We start from the raw sequence: 15959 nt of genomic DNA, 5'->3' as shown, positions 1-15959 counted from the left end.
ACGATTGAAATAACGTGATCCTTAAGAACTTTGGCTGGAGTAGAAAAATAGTTCCTTTCCCAAAGAGCTTTGCAGACGCTTTGCGCCGTAGCGGTGCAGGAATAACGCTGATGGCTTCTCTATAAGATCTGAAAATATACTGCTTTAGTAAAAGAAGAAATTCCAAGAAAAGAAGAAAAAAAAAGAAGACTAAAATAAAGAAATAGGACCGTCCGCGGCCAGTCCTCTGTTTTTTCTTCCGTTCACCACAAAACCATAATCTTCTGTCACTAGGGGATTTATTTGCTTTCGTTTTTTGAACGGTGGTTTAGATCCAATGGGGGCATGGGGCCTTGATATATTATAGTAATACTTTTTCCTTCTTTCTCTTCATCTTTTTCTTTCTTTTTCTTCTCTTCATCTCATGCCTGCATTGGCAGAAGCATGGAGCGGAAATGATTTTCTTAACTTCTTCATTCTTAAACTTCTTTAGGGAGGGATAGGACCGCTTTCAACATTCTTTTGAAGGCTATTTTTTTCCCCTGTTTTCCTTTCCTCTTATCCATTCTTTTCTTTTGTATCTGGATACATTTTTTCCCTTCTTATGTCTCTAATAGACCTTCTTAGAGTTAGTGTTCCAATGTTTCTTCTTTTATTTATTTATTTGTTTGTTTGTCGTTTTAAATACAACTGAATGTTTTTCAGTAGTGATACATAGAGTGTATTTTTCTAAGTTAGGATCTTAAATCTAATACTTTGAGTAGAAAGTTACGATTTTTAGTATATTTTATGGATAATTCATTCAAAAATGATATTGCTTTTTCAATCTTCGTATCTAATTGTTATCTCTAGGAGTAAAAAATAACGGGTTCATTTTCGATTGATTTAATTCATTCGGTGATTTTATTCACATAGTTAGAAGTAACAGCCAAAGATAGTTTTCTAAAAAAAGTTATTGTTAGTTTAGATTGTTGAAAGTGTTATTGTTATTAGTCAATTTCTAGAGAGGTAATATATAAACTTATATAGTAGTGTGCTTTTTCAACCTTCATATCTAATTGTTAAACTCTAGAAGTAAAAAACAACGGGTTCATTTTCGACTGATTTAATTCATTTATTGACTTTATTCACATAGTAGAAGCAACAGTCAAACATAGTTTTCTAAAAAATGTTATTGTTAGTTATGATTGTTAAAAGTGTTAGTGTTAATAGTCCATTTCTAGAGAGGTAAATATGTAAACTTATAAAATAGTGCAACTACATATGGTGTGAATAAATGTATAATGCTATTTACTATCGTTTAAATATTCATAATACAGCGATTATAAATATAAATGAAATTGCCCTTTCTTAAAATTATATTCTAGTTATTTTATAATAAATGTCAAGAAAATATACAAATAATTGTTGTAAAGGAGAGGAATATTGTAATAAAGGTGATGCTTCCTTGACGGAAAGAAAATTGAAAGTTTAAATTTAATTTTTTTATTAATGGGAATGTAATATTATTATTATTATTATTATTTTTTGTATTCGTATATGGTACTAAGATATTTCAGGCATATGTACATGTTTGCAATTTTCGTATGCGGCAAATATCGATTAATTTTCTGATGAAAAATGGTTACTTGGAAAAGCTGATTAATAAAAGTGATTATAAGTAAGTGTTGCAGATGCTCGATTAAAAAAAAAAATGAAATGAAGCGTTAAAAGTGATATAATGGTCAAAATTTTTACGAGAGAATATTTGTTGAAAAAAACCATGCTTACTCTCTTGGCAATAAGTTTCAGTTGTCTAGTGGAAATTCCAGAAATCTATATTTGAAAACAAGATGTGAAGCAGTAGTATGTAAAAATATTACCATTGAAAAAATATAGTTTATTATCATTATAATGGAAAATGAAGTAGAGGACTAGTTGCTGGAATTTTATTAATTGTGGTTGAAATTAAAAAAATTACTCAAATTCATATTCTGATAAAATAAAATAATTCATATTCTGATAAAATATTTCATATTCTGATTAAAGCAGTATATGAAAACAGGAGCATAATGACTTTAAAACTTCTACTTCGATGCACATCTCTAAGTGTTAATTAAAATGAATATTATTTTCCCAGGCATATTTAAAGTAAAATAATATATTTTGCATTACATGAATATGGACAGGCTATGGGAGGAAAATTTCCTAATCTAATGAAAAGCCAAACCAACAATATTTATTCGTTCGACACTTTGCAGTACATTCGAGATCTATAGAGGCGTATTATCGAAAAAGGACATTGCCGAAAAAATGCCAAATCAGCCAATCTCGCGATATCTCACGTTAATATTAAAATAATTTGGCTGAAAATTTAAGGCCAAAATGTTCGCTTGAAATTAAAATACGTTAATGCTAATGTGGTTGAAGAAAGAAAGGTTAAAAATATATTCTGATGTTAAGTTGTCGTGAAGTTGAATTAATAATAATTAGTTATGCATTTGTATTGGAAGTAAAAGGTTAGTCGTTACATTGATTGAGAAAAATATTTACATTCGCTCTTTATAAAATTGAATTAAAATTATTTAACTGACTTATTTACTTAAGAAGGGATTAGGAATGATTAAAAATGATTTAATTTACGAAACAATGGAAGTTAAAAGCTAGAAAATACGTAATGCTTCTAATAGCGATCATGTTACTTTAAGTTCTTCTATTGTTATAAAATAAATACTTTGTTAATTTAATAGGAATTAAATAACGTATAATATGAATATAGATATGATAACGGATATCTAATTACATATAAAAGATTACATTTGAAAGCAAGGGATGAAAGCTGAAAAAAATATATGTAAGCTTTTATGTGGCTTGTGTAATCCTATCAAATAATTATTATCAATCTTCCTTTACAAAAGTGAAAGGTACTGCAATAAATCAAGTTTTTTTAATCGTCTTTCAAAATAAATTCTTCCCTCTTAATCGATTAAAGACCTCATTCATTTCAAAAATATGCAAATTGGTAATAGTCGACACATTTCAAGCGCTCAAAAAACAGGCTCTTTTTTTCAAGAGTTGCCAGGCGGGAATATGTACGTTTCATATTTCAAATTACTTTTGTTTCTTCTCTTTCACTTCTGGCGAGTCTTTAAATTGGGCGCCTGTTTTTGAGCTCTTGAAACATGTCAACTACTATTTCCAATTTGTATATTTTTGAAGCGAATGAAGTTTTTTTCTCTTATTTATTTATTTATTATTATCATTTTTTAAATTTTTACAGCTTCAGTTTCTTGAAATTGATTATTTAAAATTCTTTTCTGATTCATTTACGCGTAGACAATTTTCAAATCTATTTCAAAATTTTTTTTTCAAGTAAATTGGTTTTTCATTTACTTTTTGATTGGTTATTGAGTTTTTAATTATTCGATTAGTAATAATAAGCAATTAAAAATAAAAATCGAAAATTTTTCTTTGCTGCAAAGAGTAAGTTTTTATATATATTTTAATTATCACCTTTGACGCACATAAAGTATGCTTACACTCTCTGAAGAAACGATTCAACACCAAACCATGATATCGTGCAAACTTATTGCGACCTTAAATAGGTATTAAATTAAATCATATTTTCGTTTAAGTTCAAACCTTAGTATCAGGAAATTAAGATTAATATGCCTTAATTTTCACGATGTTATACTTCAATGAGCCCCAGAATAAATAGTGTATGGACGCACGTTTTAATCAAAAATAAATTAGATAAAACGAAGTAGTATTGATTATAAAACAGTGTTTGGATTTGCCCACTTTTGAAAGCTGCCCATTCATTTGCTTTTCTGCATTACACAAAGGACTTTCTCCATGTGAAAGATGAGAAAAGAGAGTGCAGAGGAGAAACACTTTTACAGACACAGCAACGCTCCGTCTCTTTCTAAGTGGTTTGCAAAGCAATAGCGTGAATTTCGGACGTATTCTGAAAAATATTTATTTTGAAAATTCGTAATAAGACATTTTGCTGCATTTTAAGCACACAAAAGTGAAAATGATAATTTGTTTCTAAGCACAATTTTTTAGAATAAACAAAAAATAACTTTAAATTATTAAAAAATAGAATAAGTATATAATAAATGTAAATTAAACAGCATAATAAATTCTTGTCTTTTACTTGTAGATATAATAACAGGAACTACAAAAATAAATTTTCGCAACGAAAATGTTACTTTAAAGGAAAAAAAAAGAACAAAAAAAAAAAAGAAGAAGAACTGGATGATAGTATGAATTTAATCACCAGGAAGGAAATATCGATATATCTCGATAAATTGCGATATTTTTTTCAATTTGACAAATTTGCACTATTTTTGCATTGGTCAATATTTTTGTTACCTAAATAAAATTTATCAACTATTAAAATAATAACACATTCGTTAATAATTGATAATAATTGTATTATCTTATTCGGTATTCACTGTTGTTGATAGCGAGTGCCATATTATAGTTGCCGATAAGTATAGATTCGATATTTTTTAAATATTGTTGCGATGTTTAAAACATATCAGTATTTTACGAAAGGTTGTGGATTTCATATTTTCTTGAGGAACAGATTATATATAAATGAGTCTTAAGACACTTCTTACTGCTAAAATCAAGTACGATATAGAAAGATAACTTTGTTAATAATTTTTATTAATAGGTTAACAAAATTTATACAAAACCTTGAAACAGAATATTTTTAACAATTCCTAAGCTACCTATCCAAAAATCTACTAAACTACTACTCACCAGAAAGAATTCAAATGTAAGATTAATTTTACATATTTTTAAAATATTTTTCAGGAGTTTTCCTTTTATAGAATTTAAAGCTTTAAAACCTTGATAGTTTAACATTTGTCAAATACAACTTCAACTATTAACCGTTTGGGGACTAGAGACACTTTAAAACTTTAATATCTTTAACAATTGCACACAAATGTTAAATAATCCCCCTTCTAAATTTTAATTAATCCAGAAAAATGCTAAGCCATGCTATTTTGTAGTTAAGAAAGAATTCAATTGTAAGATTAATTTCAAACATTATTACTTTTTAAGAAATGAATTTTACGGAATTTAAAACTTTATACCCTAGTTAGTTTAACGTTTGTCAAATACAACTCCGACTTTTGTCAGTTTTTTGAACTCGAGATAATACCGTAAAAGTTTAACATCTTTATCGATTGCATGCAAATGTGAAATTATCACCCATCTAAATTTTAGTTTATATATAAGAATATTTATGTTTAACTAAGCTGCTATCTTGACGTAAATCAAGAAAATATGGGAAAAAAGCCTTTTTTTAATTTGTAGTTGCGGAACTAGTAGCTAATTATTTATAGTTAAGAAAAAATTCAAATGAAATATTAATTTTATAGATATTTAAACTACTTTTTGAAAATTGAATTTTACAGAATTTAAAACTTTATATCCTAGATAATTTAACATTTGCCAAATACAGCTCCGAATTTGAATCGAACTTGATATAATACCGTAAAATTTTCCCATTTTTAACGATTGCGTGTAAGTGCTAAATAATCACCTATCTACATTTTAATTAATCTATAAGAATTTTTCTGTAAAGACACACTAATTTTTTTATGTAAATAAAGAAACTATGGAAAAAAGCGTGTTCATAATTTGCAGTTAATGAGTTACATGAATGTTTACAGTAACATTAAATCAAGTTTTATAGTATTAAATCAAATTCCACATCTGATTTATAATAATTATTTTTTTTAAAGGAAAACATTACAGGATGAAAGGAAACAAGCGGTGTTTAAAATTCGTATTCTGACATGTCTTTAAAAAAAATTCGATTTTTGAAACTAAACAGGAAGCATTCTACAGAAGTCTGAAGCATAAATCATAATCATACTCAAATATAAATGACGTCTGGTATTCTTATATTATTCCACAAAATAGTCAATAAATATAAATATGAACTGTTCCAGAAAATATTTTAAACTGCAGAGATCTCATTCTTCTAGTTTTCACAATAACTTCCACAAAGAACTTTTCCAAACAAACTCTCTTCTGCTGCACCCTATAGCGCCCACCGACTTCAAACCATAATAGTGTTCTGGCATAACCAACAATGGCACCCATTCCTCCTTTCATAAAGGAATCAGATTGGTTTGAATGAACTATGGTGGATTCCCTCTCAGACATGAGTCATCCTCTATTGAATTTACCCTATGCCCTCCTTTGCCCCTGATCCGCAAAGGGACATCCATTCATCTGTGACACCCCCTCATTTCATTCCCCCCTTATTGAATGCATCACCGCAGATCAATAAGAATATAACGTAGAGGGGTCTTTCTCCGGGGAAGACGAACACACGATGCCATCTTTATTGTAAACAATACCGACGGTGAATATTTAAATCATTTAAAACCGCTAATCAGGATATATCAGGAGAAGTAGGGTATGGGGTTATCATTCAGGAAAATGGAATAAAGGAGGAGGAGGGGGGATTTTTATTCCATCTTCGTTTCTGATTTAGAAATGAGAGTCAAACAGTGTATTGATGAAAGAGAGATATTTCCATTTGGGTCATTGTGTAAACTAAATTAGAGCCAAAAGGGCTATTATGGATGGTTATTAAATTACTATGCTGACTAGTACCGTTTGAGGATGAAAGCTCTCGAGAATTTCCTTTGGTGAATTCATAAAGCAAATGTTGGCGGCTTTAGAGAAGATCCTTATTAGGTGAATTTTGTGGTTTGAAGTTTTGCTATGTAAGCTTCGGTATTTGTTAAGGTATAAAAGTACTCTACTATTCTTTAACCGGTGGCGTAGTTGGTTTCAATTTTTCGGGAAGTTTTGCTTAAGCTCTTACTTACAGAACGCAAGGTGTTTCTTAATCACTGCTTTTAGAATATATTTCTAGATTGTTATGAAATTACTGGATCTAAATAACAGCCAAAGGGCAATTATGGATGATTATTAAATTACGATACTGACTAATACAGTCTGTGGATGAAAGCTCACGAGAATTTCCTTCTGTGAATTCATAAAGCAAATGTTGGCGGCTTTAGAGATAGATCCTTATTAGGTGAATTTTGTGGTTTGAAGTTTTGCTATGTAAGCTTCGGTATTTGTTAAGGTATAAAAGTACTCTACTATTCTTTTTAACCGGTGGCGTAGTTGCTTTAATTTTTCGGGAAGTTTTGTTTATGTTCTTACTTACAGAACACAAGGTGTTCTTAAATCACTGCCTTTAGTATATATTTCTAGATTATTATGAAAGAGATAAAATTACTGGATCTAAATAAGAGCCGAAAGGCAATTATGGATGGATGTTAAATTACGATGCTGACTAACACCATTTGTGGATGAAAGCTTTCGTGAATTTCCTTCGGTGAATTCATAAGGCAAATGTTGGCGACTTAAGAGAAGATCTTTATTAGGTAAATTTCGTGGTTTGAAGTTCTGCTATGTAAGCTTCGGTATTTGTGAAGGTATAAAAGTACTCTACTATTCTTTAACCTGTCAAGTAGTTGCGGCAATATTTCGGAAAATTTTGTTTAAGCTCTTTCCTACAGCATATAGGATGTTCCATAATCACTGCCCTTTGTATATATATCAGGAAATCTTGCAAAAAAAGGAAGTTAAAAAATGCACACATTAAGAGTGGCAAGTTAATATTTAAGCTGTTAAAATTTAAAAACGCTTTTGGAAAGAAGATTGGGTTCATATTAAGGGTGTTCATTACAGAACACTTTATAGGTTAATAAATAGTTAAAAATTTATTTCGCTTTTAAGCTTTTGTTTTATACTTCAGAACTTTTCAGTAAATGAACTTGTTTTCTTATGTTTAATAGTACAATTATCTTTCTTTAAAATTAGATTCCATAACTTGGAAATATGTTTTGCTTCAACAACAACGCCACTGTTTTCAACCCTTCTGGCTAAGTCGCACACACTTAGAGGCATAAAATATTAAGTTAAGCATAAAGAATAACTACTAATCATGATTTTTGAATTACTTTCGAACAATATTTTAATAATTTTTTTAGAATGGTATTTCATAACGTTGGTCTGAACTTAGTGCATCCGTAACACAAGTATTCAAGAGATCATTACTCATTTTATTTGCTTATTTTATTATTATAATTTTTTTTTAAATCTTGATAGTTAGAAAATAATGCAGTTTACGATTTGAAATATATATACTAAGTATTGTTCGCATTTTATAATAAAAATACTTTAAAATTTGGTACGAATGGTTAGGTTACGCGTTTAAGGGCCGATTAATATATACTGTAGTATTAAGGTAACTAGAGACTCGTGAGTAATTCTTCCTTTTTTAAATATTGAATTATATTTAAAGACATTTAGCTTCTGATTGGAATGCGTTCTAAGCTTTATATGAAAACCTTACCTATTAACAAAATTTCAGAATACTGTACTTATATATAGTTATACATACTTTCATTTAATGTTATGAGAATGAAAAGAATTACATAGAATATCAAAACAATGTAATCCTATTTTTCTTAAACTTAGATGTTTAAAGACTTTGACATAGAATTTTTATTAAGCCTATTTTTCATACTTTTTTTCTCGTAATTTTGTATTAATTTTGGTCAAAACAAGTGAAAAATATCATATTTTGCAATTTAATAATTTTTGGTTATATGGTCGGCGTCTTTTTCTGCATGAAAGGTAAAATCTTCCAAACATGGTTTACTTCCAAACAAATTTTTTTCTATTTTAGTACAAATATAATTCCGATAATCTAACAGACTTTTTCAAGTAACTATTAGATTGTTTCTCAATAATTAAAAAGCACCAAAATATATTTTTACTTGTAATAAAAGCATCTGAAGAGAAATATAAAAGGAACACCGGTGTCCCATTTGCATCAAAGGGTTAAAGATGCATGCCTTTTTCTGAAAGTTTTCCAGATCTATAGTTACGTACTTAAATATCTTATTAAAATTTAATAATAATAATAATACCAATTAAAATAATAATAAACATGGATTGTATTTTTTCCTCGTATATTTTCATGAATGGTGGTTTTATGTTATTGTAATGACGTTTGCTTTCTTTTCTTTTGTAGGGCAACAGCAACAGCTAAGGGCGTTCGCTACAGCGTTCGGTCATCGGCCACCCTATTTGGATCCACGCTTTCATGATTTGCGTGAATGGGATAGCATTAGAAGAAAGAGCGAACACTGGCAACTAGACTTTCAACGCAGAGGTCAGTTGGATTCTTTTTTCTTGGTTTTACGATATATGTGAAAATAAGTTTCACTTCCGAAATTATGTATAATTCTGTTGCATATTTTTAAAAAGAAAAAATGTTTGAAAAATTATCAAATTACCCATTTAAAATATAATAATCTTAGCAATTAATGATAGTCCAGACACGAAGAAAAAAATTCTGGTAAAATTACTGTACTGAACCGTGATCCCATTTCTGGTAGAAAAATAAACCATAATTTTGGTTAATAAAACCAAAATATATGGTATTTAAACCATTCAGATGGTAGTGTTTCCGTTCATTTGGTGACTGGAAACTCTGGTTTTGAAAATTACAGTTCTTATTATCACATATTTTGTAAAAAAATCAAATTTAAACAATGCCATTTTAATGCCATGTATGTATTATGAAAAAATTACCAATCTTATTCTAGAATAGACTATTCTGTAAGATCACTCCTACTGTTGATTTTCAGAATCCTTGATAAAAAGGAAGTTGAAAAAGTAAATACATCAGGAGTTGCAAATACTATTTAAGCATGCAGCAATAACAAACTTATAGAAATGTCATGATAAGAATCACTACTAAGGACAGCGGGATTGAAAACATAAAAGCTAGTTTTATTGCCTGAGAAAACTCGAAAGTGTCTCGATTAACCACATTTCAACACACACCACATTTAATTTTCTCATTTCCATCTCTTTTAAATTTTCATTCAAATTGTTATTCAATAATAGTTTCAGTTATCCATCTCTCAAACAGAGAATTACTTATTCAGTAACGCAACTTGGTTTGAACTCTAGTTTGTGTCTCTTAATTAATCTCTCTAACCTTCATTAATTTTTGTCCCGTAACTAGACACAATATATATTATTTTCCAAGTAAATTGTTTAACATTGATATTAGTAGGCCCTTTATTTCGTTTTTTTTCTTCGTGTTTTTCCCTAAGGTTGTCACTCACTTTGATTTCTCAAGTGATTTTGTCTTTTTTGAAAAAAGGTAATAAGGCGTTGAGAGGTTTAGTCTTTGGTTTAAATGCTATAGATAATTAAAAATTGTAATCATATCAACGAAATAAACCATTCACTTCTTAATTTTTTGATTCAAATTGTTATTCAAAATTAACCCTAGTCTTCTATTTCTCAAAAAGAGCAATGCAACATATTCAAGTTTAAACAGAAAGAGTCCTAAAAGCTCTAATTCGCGTCACTTAACTTGATCTACTGAATCCTCATTGATTTTTGCGCCGCAGCTACACACAATATATTTTGTTTTCCTTATAAATAAAACAACAGAAACAAAAATGAATCTTCTCCCGAAAACTCGTAAAAGTCATTTCGTCAACCGAGCCGATGTGTACCTGCACTATCAAGCAAGGAAGGAAATAAATACGAGGAATAAAAGAAGAAGGAGCAAAGAAGAAGAACACAGCCTCCAAGAATAAATGGCGAATGTAATGAAGAAGAAGAGGACAGAAGGTCCAGAAACAAATGGCCTGTAACGGCAGATGCCAATTACACCTTTATGGCATACCAACCAGGAGACGATACTTACTGGCAAGCCTGCACCCTCCCTGTTGCCTGTGCACAAAAGTTTTTGCAGTTTTTGTTTCAGATGAAGGTTGCAGAAAAAAAAAAAGAAATAAGAAAACATTACACGAAAGGGCAAGGAAAATGGGATGGTTCCGTGGTTGTAAGGAGTGGATATTTATCACTGGACGGTTAACCACAAAAGTAGAAGTACCGCTGCACTCTCGCTTAAGTAGTATTCTTAAGGAGGGAATATTGGCAAAACAATCATCTTTCACGGTTTTCTTTTCTTCTTTCAAATGACTTTTATTTCGTATTTTTCGTACATTCAGTTTTGTAAAGAGGAAAAACAAAAGATTTCTTCCCATTTTTCCTGAATTGCTTTTCTTTATCATTTTAAAGCTGCTATTTTCTTCTAAAAATATCTTGTCTGGATTTTTCAATTTGTTAAGACTTTAAAGAAGTTTTGCTTGCTTTATAACTGAAAATATTATTTAAGAATTTTCTTTGTTGCATTCTTAATAATTTTCTATCGATGGTTTGGTCTTACTGTTATAAATAAAGGAAAAAAAGAATTCCAATTTTTACAATATTATAATCTAAGCATAGTCATGTTGGCAACAGAAAGTGGTAGTGAATACCTTCATTAAGTAAACAAGTGTGTTACTTCATAACTACACTTTGAGTTTATAAAAAAATATATTTTATTCAATCTGCTCCAGCTTTTTATTTTACTTCATTGAATGTTTCCAAATCGATGTTTTTCCTATAACATATTATTATAATATTATGCTTCATGTATTTCTCTGTTTTTACAGTACTGTACAAACTATTTCTATGCCTATTGTGTATTTTTGTTTTTTTATTCTAACAACAAAATATAAGAGAATACTATGAATCTCTAAGTCCTTAGCTTAGCTGTTACTTTTTGAAAAGAATTATCATAGTTAAAATTCATCTGATTAAATATTATCCGTTTTCTTTTCTTTCCCTAATTTTATGGTAGAGTTTGCTGAATGAATTTTGAAGTAAAAAATGCAGTTTCTATGAATTTTATATTACACATCTTTTCGAAATACAATTAATAAGTACCTTCTTCAACGATTTTAAGTTTATGTCAAAATATAATAAGTAAAGAATAACTTTTTTTGAAATTTTTAAAAAACCTATGGTTAAGAGTCAATTTTTTTCTTTTTTTTAAAATAGATTCTATGTATCTCTCTGATGGTCATTGGGGTCACCCATACCCATTTTTAGCTTCAACGTCAAGTCTTCAAGGAGCAGGTTTTCCACCGTATAATTTGGATGTCACTCTCGCTGTTTCTCCAACATCTCAAGATTCATGTTCCTCTACATTACCTCTTGCTGGTAAGCTTCTGATGTATTCAATGTAGAATGTTTATTTTCAAGTTCAAATTTGACCATAGAAATGCAATTTACAGCCTTGTCCATAACAAATTAATTTCTTATAGGTCTTGGTGATCCTACCACAGGCTTAACGAACACAAGTTCCTCCTTTCCGAGTCTTAGCGATCACTCTGGAAGTTTAGCGCTAAAAACGGACCCACTCTTGATGTCCAGGTACAATAATGCTATAGCTGCCGCAGCAGCAAATGCAGATCTTCGACTGTCAGATCGACTTACAGAGCTACGCCAAGGTCTCAATTCTGTCACCAATCCAGCACAGCAATCCAATAATCCTGTCGCACTCTTGGCAGGAAATGCAGGTAGTCCTCCTTACCTGCCAGTAAACCACAGCAGTTATGGTTTGCTATCGTCTCATCCTTACTACAATGGTAACGGTTGCAATGCTCCTGGTGCTGCTGGAATGTATTTGAATCCACCTGTAGTACCACATTCACTAATGTATCCTCAGCTTTACAACAGCATTGCTCATAATCAGCTACATACCTCAATTCATTTGCTGGGTAACAGTAACTCAGATCTATTAAGATCTCCAGAACCTTCTATTAGAAACGAAGAAGAAACTTTGCATACCAGCTCTCGAGAAAGTTCTACGGGTAGTGTTGCAAGTGTTAATGGAAGTTCACCATCTTCCGTCAACAATCTTTTATCGCCAGTTGGCACCAGTCAGCCAAGTTCGCCAACTCACCAAACTCAAACATCATGTTCCACGCCATCCAATGGTAGAACTATTTATGGTTCCACCACAAACGGCCACGGACAATCCGAAACAGGTCTATGGAGGCCATACTGAATTGTTCCTTAGCTGTTTTCATGTAAGATGCTTCATTTAACTGGCAAAAACTTTAATGGTCTTGAAGAATTGTTTATGATAATTTCAGCTGATAGTCAAAAAAATATTTAAAATAGTTATCGAGCTTTATGCAGGATGGAAACTTCATGCTGCTTGTATATAGTGATTATGTAATATTTCATATAATATGCAGAATATAAACTGTGGCAAATAATGTGATATACGTTTTATTAGGCATAAGATTATGATTATCATCTTCAAAATATCATGAAATGAATTATAAATAGATGAACTTTTTTGTATTCATTGTACAAAATGGAGAGTTATTCATTGTCTTAGTGCTAATATATGACATCTGGGTGCTAATGCTTTAGTTCCATATGTATTCTTAAAATAAAAAAAAAGTTTTTAATTTTCTACAATTATAATATTTTTTATGGCGCTGAAAATGTTCCCAAAAAAATTAAGGCAGGGTATATGGATATGTATTGTTGACTTACTTTGCTTTAAAAGCCTTTTTCAAATAATTGCTTTCCTTGATTCCTGACTGAACCTTTGAATTTACTTTTTTTTCTCATTAAAATATAATAAGAAAGACATATATGTGCAATTTTGTTTTAAGACAATGATAATACGTAATGCTGATCAACAAATTTTTATTGCTTTTCATTTTTACGTAGTTGTTGATCTGTTTTGATTTTTTTGCTGTATAGTTGATTATATATATTTGTATAAAAGGTGACAAAATGATTGAATAATGTTTCGGAAATTATCGTCATTGTTATTTTGTAAAAAGTAAATATATATATATCTATATATAAAATAAACATTACTATTTGATAGTGAAACCGTCTCTTTTTTTTTTTTTTTTTTTTTTTTTTTTTTTTTTTTTTTTTTTGCAAAATGCATGTTTCATTCATAGGACTTAATTTGTTTCTAAGCATAAATACTATTATGCTTAGGAAATTGGGTATTACGTAATCACTCCACTTAATGCATAATTTTAGAATCCTTGTCAATGTCAAATACACAGTAAAAATTGTACATTATAGTTCTCTGATTAATAAATAAAGCAAGAAAGAGACAAAAAAGCTATGGAAATTAATGAAACATTAGTGATGAAAGTGGGTTGATGTACTTCAAAATGAGTTTGATTGCCTGATGAAACTCGAAGGTGCTTCTTAAAATCTCCTCCTAACTTCTCGCTGTTTTCTCCGGCAATCAAATGGGGTTCGATAATCTCACTTCTGCTTTTCCCAGCAGTGATTAAGAGAATTTTGGTATCGTCTATGTTTTACCCTAGTTTAAATAATAGTTTCTGACGCCTAACTTTATATACTAGTGGGCTGTGCCCCCTGCTCACTGATGCTCGCCAACCCCCGAAAATTGCTACGCAAACTTATATGATTTGCTTCGCTCGCACTAACTTAGGTACATTGCAAATGCACAAAATTCTTAGAATTCAAAACAATCATTCAAATCCATGTAACTTTAAAAAAAAAAAAAAACATCGTTTTAGTAAATACTAAGTCATTAAAATAAATTTGAATTCAAATAAATGGCATGTAATTCGTTAAACCTATTAGAAATGTGCTATAGTATAAAATCTTAAGATAAAATTTCTGAAACTGATATCTCTTTAAAAAGGTTAACAATAATTAAGTCTATTTAAAATTGAAATAAGTGAATTGCAATGGAAAAACATGCATAAACAAATAAATTCTAGTAAAACAAATAAATTCGTGATATAAATCAAAAATCGTCAAATAAATTCGTGAAAAAAAAGCGCCTTCGACAAAATACTAAAATAGAGATCTATCGACAAAGACTACTCACTTCTGCCTAGCTTATGCTCTCTCTGGTTATTTCAGTTTCCGTTTTTAAAAGCGCTATATGTTGAGCCATCTCGGCTAGATATGGCATGTGACATTTTTAACAGCAATCATTGGTCGATTTTCCAGCGTTGCCATTCGGGGAGTTGTAATGAGGCTTTTTTTTGTCGCCGTGTAAGAGAAATATATATATAGATCTTTTCACTTTATTTTCAAAACGGATTTTTAAAATATATATTTGAAGGGCAAACGTTACAGAACAGATAGCAGATAAGCCTTAGAAAGGAATACAGAATTTCAATTCTGGTTAACTAGGAATTATAAAATTTCGAAATAATTTTATAACTACTTTAAATTTTTTTTTTTTGACGGTTAGATAATGATTTTATGAATTCTTTAACAATAAGGTTGAGTAAAGAAGCTATGATGAAGATAAATATTCTCATTAGCTAGAAACATTACAAACAGCCCTGCTTTTAAGTCAACTTTGCTTAATTAATTAGTAATTTGTAAAATCTTGCCTATTTTTACCTGGCATAAAAATGCATTTAATTTTTATTTATGAAATTTAAATACTTACTAATGAAAGTGAATTTCCATGATTAGCTTCTTATAGTCTAACCTCTCAAATGCGGGAAATATTTAAAGATTTTAGGAACTTCCACACAGAAAACGTTTACAATTGTATATTAAATATTTTAAGTTAAACATGCTAATAATAATTCTGTAGATGCCTTGCAAGTAAATTTGATATTTTGTCATTTAAATAAGTCAGCTTAAATCTCCCGATAATATTAGTTTTGGACGCCCGGTGGCTGAGCGGTAGCGCTTCGCGCTGTCGTGCCACAGGTCCTTGGTTCGATCCTCGGGCCGGGCAAGGTTGACTCAGCCTTTCATCCCTTCAGTGGGTCGATAAATGAGTACCAAGCATGCTTGGGAACTAAACACTGGGGGTTTCGCGTTCGGCTGACCACCTGACCGGAACATCTGCTCCTGCACCCCAGAGCCCAAGGTCAAGAAAACTGAGATGGGCACAGTAGGCCTTGGCCCTCTTTGGGCTGTCGAGCCACTGAGTTTAGTTTAATATTAGTTTTGAATTAATTATTTTTAACTCAGAATTTAATTTTTTACAAAAATTGTATTTGGCCTATTTATTTATTTCAGTAAGTAGGGGAGAGTGGGGTCAA

The 15959-nt window shown here is 30.2% G+C and overlaps 1 protein-coding gene across 1 annotated transcript in view; it reads left to right on the top strand.

Annotated features, from left to right (window-relative positions):
- The window catches only part of LOC107449413 (uncharacterized), a 38560-nt gene extending 24772 nt beyond the window's left edge, over positions 1–13788 (top strand). Inside the window, exons 3-5 of the mRNA XM_016064933.4 lie at positions 9050–9190; positions 11929–12090; positions 12195–13788. Of these exons, the coding sequence (XP_015920419.1) occupies positions 9050–9190; positions 11929–12090; positions 12195–12940 (1049 nt within the window). The 3' untranslated portion in view covers positions 12941–13788. The remainder of the gene's footprint in view (positions 1–9049; positions 9191–11928; positions 12091–12194) is intronic.
- The last annotated feature ends 2171 nt before the right edge of the window (positions 13789–15959 follow it).

Source organism: Parasteatoda tepidariorum, chromosome 1, assembly GCF_982258835.1.
Source record: "Parasteatoda tepidariorum strain Cologne lab strain chromosome 1, Ptep-v5.0, whole genome shotgun sequence".
In the NCBI taxonomy this organism is placed as follows: domain Eukaryota; kingdom Metazoa; phylum Arthropoda; class Arachnida; order Araneae; family Theridiidae; genus Parasteatoda; species Parasteatoda tepidariorum.
This window is presented reverse-complemented; position numbering and strand designations above follow the sequence as displayed.